At 37.6% G+C, this 14,460-nt stretch overlaps 1 protein-coding gene across 1 annotated transcript; it reads right to left on the bottom strand.

The window, feature by feature from the left end:
- Positions 1 to 1,568: 1,568 nt before the first annotated feature.
- Positions 1,569 to 12,598, bottom strand: LOC149019202 (autophagy-related protein 18h-like). Its single transcript, XM_089153242.1, has 9 exons — positions 11,790 to 12,598; positions 8,581 to 9,033; positions 7,847 to 8,296; positions 7,445 to 7,690; positions 6,491 to 7,309; positions 6,231 to 6,406; positions 4,009 to 4,142; positions 2,947 to 3,546; positions 1,569 to 2,703 (listed from the first exon to the last, which is right to left on the bottom strand). The coding sequence occupies exons 1-9, from the start codon at positions 11,997 to 11,999 to the stop codon at positions 2,699 to 2,701; spliced, it is 3,093 nt and encodes a 1,030-aa protein (XP_089009368.1). The 5' UTR covers positions 12,000 to 12,598; the 3' UTR covers positions 1,569 to 2,698.
- Positions 12,599 to 14,460: the final 1,862 nt, after the last annotated feature.

The following is a 14,460-nucleotide window of genomic DNA, read 5'->3' on the forward strand; positions in this document are numbered from 1 at the left end:
ATTTCAAGTAAAAAAACATATGAAATAAGAAAAAACAAATTAAAATAAATAACTTAATTGGATAATTTTATTGGACGGATAATAACTGATTAGAAATGGTATACCATATTTGAATCCGTCCGATCCTATTAGTAATCGGATGGATTCAGATACCCCTAAACTGATGCGGATGCTAATTCGAGAGCAGGTGAGTTGTTGACTTGCATGAGTTGTTGTAAGTTTAAATAGGGTTTCGGCTCAAGATTTTGCCCTTAAAGGAGGATTAAGGATTGGGCTTAGTGTTGGTCTTTTTTAACCTATCTTAGGCCGTCCTTGATTTTTTGTCTTGATTTCAACTTTGATCCTAGTTAAAGCACAAAATTAACTTGTGAAGAGATTGTGAATGAAAACATTCCCAAAATGTTATGTTGTGTTAGGGTTAATGGTATTTACAATTTATTTTCTTCTAGATTCAAACAATTGATCTTTAATATCGCACTTTTTTTTTAATGCCAAAACTAAAGCCAAGGACAGGAATAAAACCAATTAGAGATAGAGATTAGGAATGTGAATAGGAATAGGGCCAATCCGATTCAATGAAAGACAATTGGATTTTGCTTGATCTATTAGAATTCAAGGTCAAGAAAAAAATCTTAAACCTTGACTTAAACTCAGTTAAGAGCATTCAAGGCTGAAATTGCAGCCCTATCTGCCTATTTGGGAGGCAAAAAGCCATAGGAGGTAATTTTCTCCTAGAAAAGAACTTGACTTGTGCTATCACCTAAATTTTCTCTGAATCTATGAGTATAATTGCTCCTTCAAATAAATCTGTTTGAGCTCCGAACTAGACTAACCAATAACAGATGATATTTACTTCATTATGCTTCTAATTTGATTGTATATCTTATCAATTCATCTCTTGTTGTTAGAACATAAATAGAAAAATCCATTTTGTAGCTAATAAGGGATAGCACTTGTGAAACTCTTTAAAGGTGTGGTGATTGAACCCACCCCTACTTGTAGGTTGTTCCAAGCATGAAGGCAATCCTTGGGTTGACTGACCCATAACATAGACACCTTATCAGTCTAACTTACCTAATTGACAGCTTTAAAGTGTCCATTCAGTTGTCATGTACTCGTGCATCTCCAACTAATTCTTGATGTTACTCATATCCGACCTCACTTTGTTGGTATAAGATTGTGGTCGCTGTTCGTTGTCATCAATAGGGTTTGGTTGATGTATCCTGGTCAACTTGATCGTCAGGGTCAGAACTCAGGATTCAACATGGAGAGAGGGAAGTGAAATGTCAAAGTACAAAATATCACTGACACAAGGGGTGTCGGTGGTTGTCTACACCATTGAAACTCCATAATGTGGCCAAAATTTCATGATCAAATTTTCTTTTTATAAATAATTATTATATTAGAAAGAGATATAAATATTAACTTATGATTTAATTTCTGATTATAAATTTATAAATTTAATCAAAATTCTTTTATAATTGTAACCACACATTTGTTTTCAATTATAATTTCAATCAAGCTTACATAATTTCAATTACTTCTTTGTTTCCAGATATAACAACCTTCGGTAATATCAGTGACATCTTTGTTTTCATTTTCTGGGTTGGTTTTGTTTGGGTTGCCGATTGGTGATCTGTAACAAAAAATTGAAATAAGCTGGGGCCTCCTGTTTAAATGTTCTTCCCTGCAACTACGGCAAAAGCCACCAAACCCAGGATTTCTGTACCTGAACAGTTATGATAGCCAAGATAGGGCAAGGCAGGCAGGTTCTAAACCTGAGGTGGTTCATGGCTGCCACTTTTTGGGTCTTCATCAATACCAACCTGTAATCATCTGATTTCAACAGAATCAAAGAATAATCTACCTCTAATAAGGGCATCAATTTAGCAAACTGCACATGGTTAGGTCACCTGCCTCCTATCTAATATCTGAAAATGGCAGATGAGGATAAGAATTAAGATCAAAGCTGGGATCTAGAATTCTGTTGACAACAATGGGTACCAGATTAGGCGACCTAAAAATCGGATGGATATTGTAATCAACAACTGCGTACACAGGTTCTACCAAGACATGTAAATCTTGAACATGCAATGAGCCCAAAACAAGAACACCTGCAGGTGGTATTGAACATGATAATGAAGAACAAGAAAGTCACAAGAAAAAATCATATACTAGTAGCCTTCACAGTTTGGCAGCATAATCAGCTTTCTTTTTCTTTTTTTCTTTTTTCCCTTTTTGAGGAAGAACAAATATTAAAAATACAACTTGAAGAGAACAAACTGTTCAAGCTGAGTTTGTCTGTACAAGCAGAATCTGATAGAAAGTTTCAGACATGAAAAACAAATCCAGATCTACCTCTCAATTAAACAAACCCCACAAGTGCCCTCCTCATGAATTATGAATTTCAATCTACAATATGTACATATGAGAGTGAGAGGGAGAGGGAGAGGGAGGGAGTCAAATAGATTCGGTTGATGCTGAAACAGTCCTGTGAGTGCATGTGATCCTCTTATTGAACCAAGATGAGTTCTTGTTAGTAGCTCTCACCGCTGAAAGTAGACAACTTGAACTCACCTTGCAAGGAAGTTCTGATGGAGACATTTGCCTCGGTACAACTCATGATTTTGAATTTGATGGCTGGTCAGCGGAATTAGTTCAGTTTTCTCTTACATATACCATATATGGTACATAAATTTCAACCTACACAAGATATGGTCAGTAGGAGCGTTAAGTGAGATCACAAAACATGTAATCATGTAAAGCCAGCAATCTTTGAGATGAGAACAAATTTCATAAATTTAAAATCACAACTTCTCAATGTATAAATGCAGGGATATGGAAACACAGTATTTTGTATGGCTAGCTCACTTCTTTCTCATTATGGCAACAAATGATATTAAAGAAAATGAACAAAGCTAAATGAAAGTATTTTAGGATACTTACTTTCTTCACTGAAGGCAAATACACCTCCGAGCATATCATCATTCTCCTCATCCTCCTCAAGTCTTTCCCTCTCACAGTGGCTACTGCTGCTGTCAGCATCATTAATGTCAGTAAGCTCGTGACACACACTCAGCTCTTTTACCTTACAGTATCCCTCTTGAAAATATTGCCCAAAGTCTAGAGAATCTGGAAGGTCTGCATGTGCAGGGCGTTCTGCAAGAATGTTTGGACTAGAACCAGAACGATCAGAACTTGAATTTGTTATGTCACTAACCCCACTAGAGTTTATGACTTCGCTAATCCCACCAGCATTTCCAGGGGGAACTTCTCCAGAAGGGGTCCCAATACCGAGGGCATTGTCTTGAGAAGCTGTATCATTAACAATATCATCCAGTTGGCGATCACCCATTATGGAACCTTTAGGAAGAATTGATTTATGATCATGTTCAGAGGTGCTTTGAATCACATGAGTAAATGTCTGTGCATTACTCTCCCTCTGTTCACCATCCATCTCATTCACAGATTGATCCACTGGTGCATGATACTTCAGTACATTCGCTTGATATGAATCAAGCAGTCTCTCAATTGTTCTTGATGATCCTGTGGAATAATGAATCTTTTCAGAACTAGTCCAATATTTGAAGGTTCAAAAATCAGCAACCAAGATTAATTACCCAGAGAGAGAAAATATCAAGCAAAAAGATCTAGAATAATATGTTCTATAGATTTTGACAAATTGTCCTTTAATATTTTACTGACAGCAAAAAATGCTATTAACTAAATAACTATTTCAGCTATAGGTCACTGGGATACTATTTCTTATGATGCACTACTACCCCCCTACAGAGGAGCCATGGCCAGCCCATGGAGCATATTGAAAGAGGAGAAAATATATATGACTAAGAACTCGAACTCAGCTGGCCCCTGATGCTGGTGTTGAGGACTCCTATTGACATTCCTCCAAACAAAATCTACAGGCAACTTCACAATACAGGTTTAAGCTACATGATCTTTGAAGCACTAATATGTGTAAATTTGTCAATTAGTTGAATGTTGTTCTACCTCTGTCCAAGCTTCCAACTGATCCAAGGGATGCCGATTTAGTACGGTAACCAATATTCTCCTCCATTAACTTGCCTTTAGTTCGATAAGGCTCCGATGAGGAAATATTTGCAGACCCCCCCATAAAAAGGCCCCTGCATGAGACAACCAAGCCAGCATCCCACGACATTATTGCAAAGCATTTAAGAGGAAAAAGTATATGCCTATCATGAAGTACTAAATATGAATATTTAAATGAACAAACGATGGTTGGTATACCAAACGTTAATCAACAAAGTACTCATATTTCCAACTACCACTGGGAAAATAAGGCATTTTAGTAGAAGCACAAAAGCAAGGACTCTGAAAAGGAATGTGTGGGGAACTGAAATAAGAGTATTGTATTATAAACAAACTTTCGTTTAAACAGAAAAAGATTAGTCACACTACCGTTTGCTCAATCTAACTAATGTGCTTCCTGCTATGTTCCCTTCCTGTACTAACACTGCTGTTCCTAAGCATATTATGCTTTCCTTGGCCTTTTGAATTAAAACTGCAATGTTGGATTGCAGGATTTGGACTAGAGAATGGAAATGGAGCTGGTTGGCGTTCACAAAGGAATCTGTCCCTGAAAAGAATGTGGAAAGATGGAATTTGGAGATCTGCAGAATCAAATGGTGCATGGTTTTTGCTGCTGCTCGTGTGAACTTGTCTGCAGATATTTCTGAATATGATCAGGGACCAATTTTTATATCTAATAGCCCTCTTTTTGAGCAACTGGTGCCAACACCAAAACAAACCTGGCTGTATCACTTTATTCCTTATTTTAAGTCATGCTTCAGTTGTATTTGCAAAGCTTGTTTCCTTACTGACTTAGCTACCTTAGCTAATGATGCTGCAGCATCTTAAAACTTCTTGTGTCATATTTCCTTTAAAGTAGTTTTGTTCCATTACGAAGGAGGGGGAAAAAAGGCATTGAATTGGGTATGAACCAGTGAGCAAAGCCTAGAGTAAGAACAGGTCTATAACAGTGGGGTGGCAAAATTTGACAAGTTCTAAGAGGGGAAAAAACCAAAAATTTAGTATTATGCTCCTCAGTTTTCAACGTTTACAAAGAAAGTCCAGGCCCCATATTGTATACATCCCACTATTTCTCACTAAAGTTTCAAATTTAAAAAAACTAAATCTAGCTTAACCAACAAAATAAATAAGAGGAAATTGCAATAAAGCAAGCGAGGCACCCAGAGGAATACTGAATCTGGGACTTAATAGAGCAGCAACGTGAATTTGATTTGAGTATGAACAAATAAATCAACCGTGACAAAGAAAACTGGAAATCCTCAACTTGAACCCTAATTTCCATCATTGAAGAACAACCATTTTAACCTTGGATTTCTAGCAAGACCAAGACTCAGCAGGAACAGATTCACTCTCTCTCACAAAACAAATTACTTTTGACTCTAAGATGAAAACTGTGGAGATAATGGGATTTGATCCTATGGCTGAACCCAGTATCAGAGGTCCTTTCACTTTCATTAAAACTTCAAGATCACTAGGAGTAAGAACATCAGAAAAGGTACTATTTTCAAGGCAGTCAAAAATGTAATTGCAATGCATAACAGATTCTTGACTATAACAATTTAACAGATTTCAGCCCTAAGAGACAAATGTAAAAGAAACATGGCAAAGGAGAGAGGGAAGATTTAAGAAAGCCCCCTGTCCATAGAAGCCTACAGTTAAAATTGCTTGAAGATTAGACATTTGACAGACATTATCCAGCAACAGAAAAATCAATAATAATTGAAGGGCCTCATGTGTGTGTGTGTTTCTTTCTTTCTTTTTTATTTTTATTTTTTTAAAATTTTAATTTTTCCCCTTGTGTGAGTTTGTTGCATGCGTTGTGGAGATGGGTTTTTTTTTTTTTTTGGGGGGGGGGGGTGGAGGAGATTAAAAAACACATCCTGACAAGACCCTTCAACAAATCGAATAATTTTCAACCCATTTCTTATGCGCACAGAAAACAGTAAATAATTATGGGCAACAGTTTGGAAAAAAAATTGCAGTCAAATTGGTTACATACAGTTCTAAAAGCCATCACTGGAAACCAACAACTCACAAACAAAAGCCAGATTAATCATTCTGTCTGACAAGTCAATGAACTTCAAATCATCAAAGGAACATGCAGAAGAATTTCAATAACCAAGGTGTAAAAGCAACAGTCTGGGGAAAATGTGGAATTTTACCTGTCACTCCAACCAGATTTAACACTATGGAAATGATCAAACACAGGAAGCAAATCCTTACGCCTCATTTCGACCTCATTATCTGGGATCTTTTCAATTTCAATCTCCCCACCCGCATTATTGTTGGTGACCATTATTCCATCAGACCCCAAAGGAGTCATTATATGAAAATATATCTGGAACAGACATGCAATAATCATAACCAAAAAGGAATACAATAGCAAGAAGCATCATTTTACAATGTAACATAAGTTGGATACCTTAGATTTCTGCCATATGGGTAACCTCCCAGAGTATATCTGCACCTCGGCATTGGAGAGATACCAGTTAGGCCTATCAGATGGTTTTACCAAATCTTTTACCCCGCTGCTACTATTTGAATCCATGTCATAATTCATATCTACATGTTCCTCATCAGAATTATCAATGATAGTCCCTACTGCCTCTCGTCCATCACGGGGAACTGGGGAAATGCAAACCTCTCTTTCAGGCCAATCCAGTCTTCGACAAACATCCCACCATTGGACTGGCTCAACTCTCACTTTTAATTCCTCATCCTGTACTTGCACAAAAGAACCTGACCCAGGTCTAGGACCACTATCATTTGGTTCTGTCCCCAAGGATGGCACAAGTCCATGTTGAATGAGATGACCAGATGGAGTATAAACTAGAAGGTGCTCCAAAGTCTTCAAGGAAGCATCTTGGGAACTGCGAGATACAGAATTGTGGAAAACAGCAGCAACAGCACCAGAAGGCACAAATACTTTCCCCGCCGCTGAAGCTGCTACATTACTTACAGTATTAAGCCACCCAGATGTGCCATCCTTCAACCTGCTTACCACAGAGAGTGTTGTAGGTGGCGGCGGTGGGAAGGCTTGTTGGTGTATTGAGCAAGATGAAGTAGCCCACCATGGTAAAGACAGACCAGGTGAAAGAATAGGCCCATCATTATGAGCACCTTGTGTTTGAAGACCAGCATCACCACCAAAAGGTGACAAAACAAAAATATGGCAAGTTCCTCTAGATGAAATAATAGCTATCCACTGACTATAATGACTGAAACATATGTCTTGTATAACCTGTCAGAAACACACATGCAATCAGAGAATCATTAAAAGAAAAAGGAAGACAAGAAACAATTTACTACTAGACCAATAAAGAGAATAAAGAAAATGAGAACAGCATATATCCGAGGCATAAAAGTAGTTTCTTACTGCTGTTGTTATTCCACGATATAACTTGTATAAATGCACATGAGAAGAGTTCCAGTCATAGCTAGGAGTGCCTGATCCAGTTGGGATGCAGGATGGCATGATCCGGAAAATGTTAATGTTGTTTCCATGAACAGATGCAGTAACCAACAGTGTTCCACTTGGATCAAAACAAAGTGCAGAAATTGGACTCGAATGGGCCTTAAACTGAGAAATAACAGCTCTGGATTCAAAATCCTTAATAACAACCTGACAATTAAACAAGAAAAAAACCCTCATTTAACTCAAAAGTTATAATGATTCAGCAGTTGTCACTATTCTTCAGAAAAAGTAAATCTCACGATAGTAAGCATCTAACAGGAAAAGATCCTGAATGTTCTCAATAAAACAATGTAAAGGACTAACCATCCCTGCGTTATCTGTATCACTTGAATGCGTTGCTGATGCAAGCCTACCAACTTTCCTGTTTGAATTTTTTGATACAGGAGCATGTGAACCATCTGGTAAAAGATCCTGATAGTATTTGGACAAAGTTTTGTATCCCATGTCACCAAGATTGATTATTCCAGCAGCTAACTGTTTGCTTGACTCCATCGCATAACGAGCAACCAAGCTCCCATTGCCAGGTGAAGTAGATGGACTAACACCTGGAGAAGGGGTAAGATTCTGTGGACTCAAGCGGCCTGTATTTGACAACAGAGGATTGTTGGAAGAATAAGCTAACCATCTGGGGCCAACAGCCATTGGACCATACCCCATGTTAACTCCAACAGTTCCTTGTCCACCCAGCTGAGGGACAGGATACGTGAGAACGCTGAATTTATTTTCGAGAGTGAGAGCATCAAAGCAGTATATCTGGAAACAAAAATGAAAAGTAAACATATTGATCAGTAATACCGTCACTAAACTCCACCAATAAGAATAATCAAATAACCAAACAAACCGTAGTGCTATCCATGATATTACGATCAATGTAATCAACATTTGAAGGAACATTCCTCCTTGAATGGTATCCATGGTATTACGATCAATGTAATCAACATTTGAAGGAACATTCCTCCTTGAATGGTAATTACCATTTGTAGACTAAAGGTTACAAAATACATACATCTTAAGGTGGATACAATGTAAATACTTACTTGAGTTCCGAGACCCACAGCTACTATCCGTGGGCTGCATCTAACAGTATATATTGCTGAACGAAATCTTAGGACATGTACATAGTTGTGCGACCTTAATGAATAGAACCGGACTGCTGTAGGAGAGAGAGAAATTCCTGGTTGACTCTCAATATTACCATCCCTGACGTGTCCACCAAAAGTGTGAACTGGACTTGAAGAGGCAGTCTCATCCCCAGCAACAACCAAAAGTAAGGGGTGAGATGCCATAAATCCTTCCTGACCTTTGGACTTTACAGGGATGGGCTGCATCTGTAGGAAAGTAACTGGACCATCACGTTTTGAGACCAATTCATTGACATTGGAGGCATCTTCAACATCAAGAACTTGGAATCCATTAGAGTAGCCAAGTAACAGAACACGTTTGACGACAGACTGACCAAGCTCTAGATTGTCAAAGCCAGCCCATAATACCTGTTCGGCCAAGAACATTTCAAATACACAACGATGGTATCTCTGAATTGATAGATAAATCATTCATGTGCTAGAAGCCTAGAACCCAAAGTGGTAGATCACTAAGAACAACCAAAAAGAAACTAGGAAGCACAGTTTAGACAAACAAGTATTAGCATGCAATCAATTCAACAAGATGAACTACCAGCATAAAGAGCTGACAATTTTTCAGGCAGATATATTCACTTAAGTTCTTGGTGTCATTCAACCATACTTGACTTGGACCTGTTTTAAAAAGTTGAGGAATATCGAATAGTTTGTCAACATGCACAAAATCAGGGAAACTCCTCCAAAATGATCTCGGTATCAGAAATTTCTATGAAAATATCCCACTACTATGCCCTTTGGTTCATTTTGTCACTTCCAAAAAGAACGACTAATTTCATATATAGAAAATCTAGATAACAAAGAGGCTGAAAGAATTCTATTGCAGTCAAATGGAGGGTGTAAAGGAAGTTAAAACCAAGGTGTCAAGTACTGTTATTGAGCTTCATATCTGAAAGCAGGTATAGTCATAAGAAGCAATCAAGCAAGCAGATTTATCTATTTATTATTTTCGTTTTCTGTGGTTGGTTTTCCTCTCTTTTTTTTTTTTTTTTTTTTGGGTGGGTGGATGGGGGGATGTATATCATCTTAATATAGAACCACCTAGATCCAACACAAGCAAGAAATATGTAAGTATAAACATAATATTAATATTTGTAACATATATTAAATACATGAACACGTTAAAAGTACTCTTACTCTAATAGTAACGTGCTTAACAAACCTGAAGTTAATATGTAACTACTGAATAATTTTTGCATTTTAGATGTGATAATTACCCCCCTCCCCCTCACCAAAAAAAAAAAGAGAAAAGAAAAAACAACTAAGAAAAACCAAGGTTCAAGAAAGGGAAACAAATTCTCTTTTAACATGCTTCATTCTGCAGCTTCAATGTCCAATGAGCTTTAATGCAAAAGTTAACTTCTTAATTACAACTGCTATATCATTTTTTGGTGTAGATGGGATCCACTTACATTTTCCCAAAAAATTGTAGCAGGGACAAGTTTTCTTTAAAGGATTTTGACAACCAGTGTTTTGCCATCATATCTTCCGTATCAGCTCTGTACATAAATTTTTTATATATCAGATCTATATCATATTGATCTGGCTAATCTTCATACGTACTGGCGATGTCAGTTTATACTTCATCGTTACTTGACACCACGGGAGAAACAAAGGATGTCCAGAAGCTATTGCTAAACCTAGTGCAAGCACCTTAAGACTGAGATGAGGTGATGCATTATGCTTTATGAGGAAAAAACTTACAGATTGGGACCATTAAGTAATAGGTAGAATGTCATTAATAAAGCGTTACTGTGCTTCACCAAAAATATTTCCAAAACTTCTTTTTTACAATATCGAGTTTTGACACACATAAAAAATAATGCGAGTCACAATTTTGCAAGATAGCAGGAATGGTGGAATGTAGTCATCCCTAACCCTATCATTATTATTATTATATCTGCAGGAAGTGCCCCCTCCCCCCCTCCAGACATGTCATCATGCTAGCATCCTGAGATATAACCAAACTGCCAAGCAATGGAGCCCCAGTATCAGAAAATCTACTAAAAATGACAAATGATAAATCTCCACTGGAAGTAGAAATTTGCAGGGTTCTTCAAGATCCACTGGTTTCTGGATTTTAATGACCAATGTGAAAAATAGTCACAACGTTGAAAAGGAACCATAAGTATGAGGGAGAAGGAAAAAGAGAAGAAAACAGATCAAATGATGAACAAGTATTTTTGGTTGAACACTCTAATAAGCCACTTGCCAGATGTGCTTTAGCATTACCACTAAATCTCTTTTCATTTAGAGTTTCTTTACTAGGGTTGGAGGTGCATCCAGGTTGTACAGGGAGACACCAGAGTGTTGGAGCTCAAGATTTCAAGACGAAACTTAATATTGGAATTTCGCGCAAGCTAATGTGGTTCAATTTCCAATATGGCAACCCTAAAGAAACGAAGGATAGCAGAACTGGATCATGTTCACAAGAGTAATGGCAATACTGTACAACAAAGTATGAGTCCTACAAAGCCAAAGTTAACAGATATATAAGATCTACACGACCGAGTCAATGCTATAGGAGTGAAGGAAGAAAGCAAAAAACAATACATAGAACCCAGTTATTTATAAAGTTTATTTTTCCAAATCTGCATATTCACTAATATAAGTGGCAATTATCTTACATGTGTCTGCTATATCAAATTAAGAAAACCCAAAAGTGAGATGCCAAGAAAGACTAACTCTTTTACTTCTTTGCCTGCTCAAATAGCAAAAAGGACACTATTTTCTTTCTACGCATCCTCGGAAAGCTATTACACAATTAATCAATATATTCATCCAGATAATTCAGATCAAAAGCATCATACTATTCATAATAGAGAGGGGGGCGCAAAAATAACCCTTCCACTGGCACCACAAATCTAAAACTTAATATCAAAAATAGAAAGAAAAAGTCCAACATTTAAAAGGAAAGATCAATCAAATGAACTATTACTGAAAATAAACAGAAGACGTTCAAGTCCACGTAATCTCAAATATCAGTAAAATGAAGTTTTTTTTTTCTCTTTCTTTCCTCTGTACAGGAGTAAAATAGCAAAAATAAAGATAATTATGGAATGAAATATAGAATGATATGATTCCTGATGAATAGCGGAAGAGAGAAAAACCTGGTCTTTCTGATCCTCAGAAGCTACAGCAATGGAATGGGCGACGGAAGCCCCAGCGGAACGAACCGTGGAAGCAACGGAGCTAGCATTAGTGGACACCGTCTTCAGGCAAGATGAAATTATCCGTATTGAATTGGGGAACATGCCGTTGTTCCTAACACCTCCACCTCCACCACCACCACCACCACCACCAACCTTAGCCTTCCTCATCTTCCCCCAACCAAGCAGCAGTCAAACAGAAGAATCCTACCGCCACACTCTTGACACCACCACCGCCGCCGCTCCCACCGCTGACCACCTCTTGAGACCAACAATTGAAAAGACCATCCGATTGCCCGATCCAAATCTAGCAAATACCCAAACAAGAATCCTAATTCCTTATCAGATTTTTCAAATTTTTTCTTTTAAAAACACAATCCATTGAGTCGTAGAACAGTTGAAGACGAATCGATGACCCTTCTTTACCCCCACCACCACCTTCTTTAGAGTCTAAACTTCACCTATTCGTTAGCTTGGTGGATGCTGCAAGTTAACAAAAATTCAAAAGAAAATTTGAAAGAAAAAGTCCAAATGTTGAAGTATTTTGGATTTGTGTTGGATTATTTAGCTTCCAAAAATCCAACTAAGCAAATCTAAGCAAAAGCCCCTCAAGAAAACTGAGGTCTGCAACACGGAACGGGAATCTCTTAACGGGATGCCCAAGCAACTATTTGGGTTTTTTTTTTTCTTCTTTTCTTTTCCGTCTGGTTTGGTCTCTGCTAAGCAATCAATCAGCCACAGAGAGAAAGAGAAGAGAGAGAAATTTTTAATTTGGATAGAAACTTAATTTTGCTAACTTATTCTCATAATTTTCTATTAAATAGTTTTTGATTAATTTAATCTGAAATTAAAAAAATAAATTTGAAGCTAGGAGGGAAAGAGAGATAAATACGCTTTGCTGAATTGCTGGTGTGTAAAGTAAAAATAATAAATAAGTTTGTTGAAATCCTCTTCCTTCTTGAATTTTCAAAATTTATTTTATTTGATTGGCCCATTGTATTGCGTGAAGTACACATACACTGTATACTTTCTTTTCGCCTTCAAATCGTACACGAAAGCCCACGAAACGTCATCATGTACGCATCATTTCTTGATCTTCACATCACAGCCGTTGATTGAGAATGTTTGATAAATTCGTTTACATGTCAAAGAATAGAGCGAGGTGCAGGATTAAATCTTTTCCATGGGCGAGTAGGGTAATTTTTCTTATTGAGATATTCTTGAATATTCCAAGGTTCTGTTTTTTATAAGGTGACGGTGATACGTGGCATGAAGTGGATGGGGTCTTGCGTTTTCTGGCGCCTTTTGATTGGACCCGAGTTGTAATTTCGAACGTTGATGTTGGACTGATGAGGACTTTGATTGGATACTTCGTCGTGGAGGAAGTCAACGTTATACTCGCGTTTTAACGTTCAAGTGGTCACCACGATTTCAAACGGTTATTTTCTTTCTTTTTAAAAAAAAATATTATTATCTTCTATTTTATTTTTCAATGTTCCTGCCTGCTCAAGACCTTCACAAATTTAGAGGCGCTTCTAACAAAAAGTTCAAGGAGGTCATTGATTTGAAGCTCGCCATTCCCCCTTCCCCCCCGGGATCTCTAGCCCAGTTGCTAGCCGGGATAAAGGAAAAGAGGTGATATAATGGGCTTATGAAGGATACTTCAGTTATGGGATTTAGCCCATGTGGAGATCTTGAGGGCTTATGAAGGATATTCTAGTTTTAGTTAAGGATGCCCATGTCGCCTGGTGTTGCCGTGTCGGCACCTGGCGACACCGGCGACATGTCGGACATGTTGCCCAACTTTTGGTTCCTCAAGAAGTGCTGGAGGAGATAGGCGGAGAGAGTTAGAACTTCTGCAAATCAATTGAAAATTTAAATTAAGCAAATCAAACAGTTGGAAGTTGGAACTTTCTTACGTTTCTTCTTCCTTAAAATGTTGTCATCCTTTTAAGCCTCCGATCTCCTCCAGGGCTTGTCGCCACTTTTGCACCATTTTTGTTGGATCAAAGCGTTGTGGGCGTTCATGATGATGAGTCTGAGTCGCAGCAGCAGCCATGGATGAAAGTTGAACTTTTGAGAGGAAGAAGATGAAGCAAAATAAAGAAGAAAAAATACATGGACCAGCGAGCAGCTTCAACTTCGTTGATGGAATTGTGACAGGCCAGGAAATCAGGAATATGAAAGAAATAAGATGAGAAAGAACAAAAAGCTAGTAGATGGGAAAGTAGCAGAACTGCGCTGTGGCCAGGGGCGGAGCCAGGATTGAACATTGGGGGGGCGAATGTATGTGGGCCAATGTGGGACCCATTGTAGGTCCCATCTCAGAATATATTATTATATTGGGATAATTACTATTGCCCCCTTGTACTTTGGTTTTATTACTAATCAAACATCTTTCTTTATGAAATTACTATTGCCCCCTCACTTCTAACGGTGTTAAGTGGTCGTTAACATCAAATATGTAATGTCTATTTTGCCCTTCATTAAAATTAAGAAGTTAAAAAATATGATATTACCCTCATTTTTAGAAACTATATTGAATGTCAATTATATCCTTAAAATCTTATATTTTACAATAAATTTTAGCTTTGGTGGGACCACACACTTTGTACAATGGTTAACATATATT

The sequence above is a fragment of the Hakea prostrata genome, chromosome 4 (genome assembly GCF_041222555.1).
Source record: "Hakea prostrata isolate BN-2017 chromosome 4, UWA_Hpros_2, whole genome shotgun sequence".
NCBI classification, from domain to species: Eukaryota; Viridiplantae; Streptophyta; class Magnoliopsida; order Proteales; family Proteaceae; genus Hakea; species Hakea prostrata.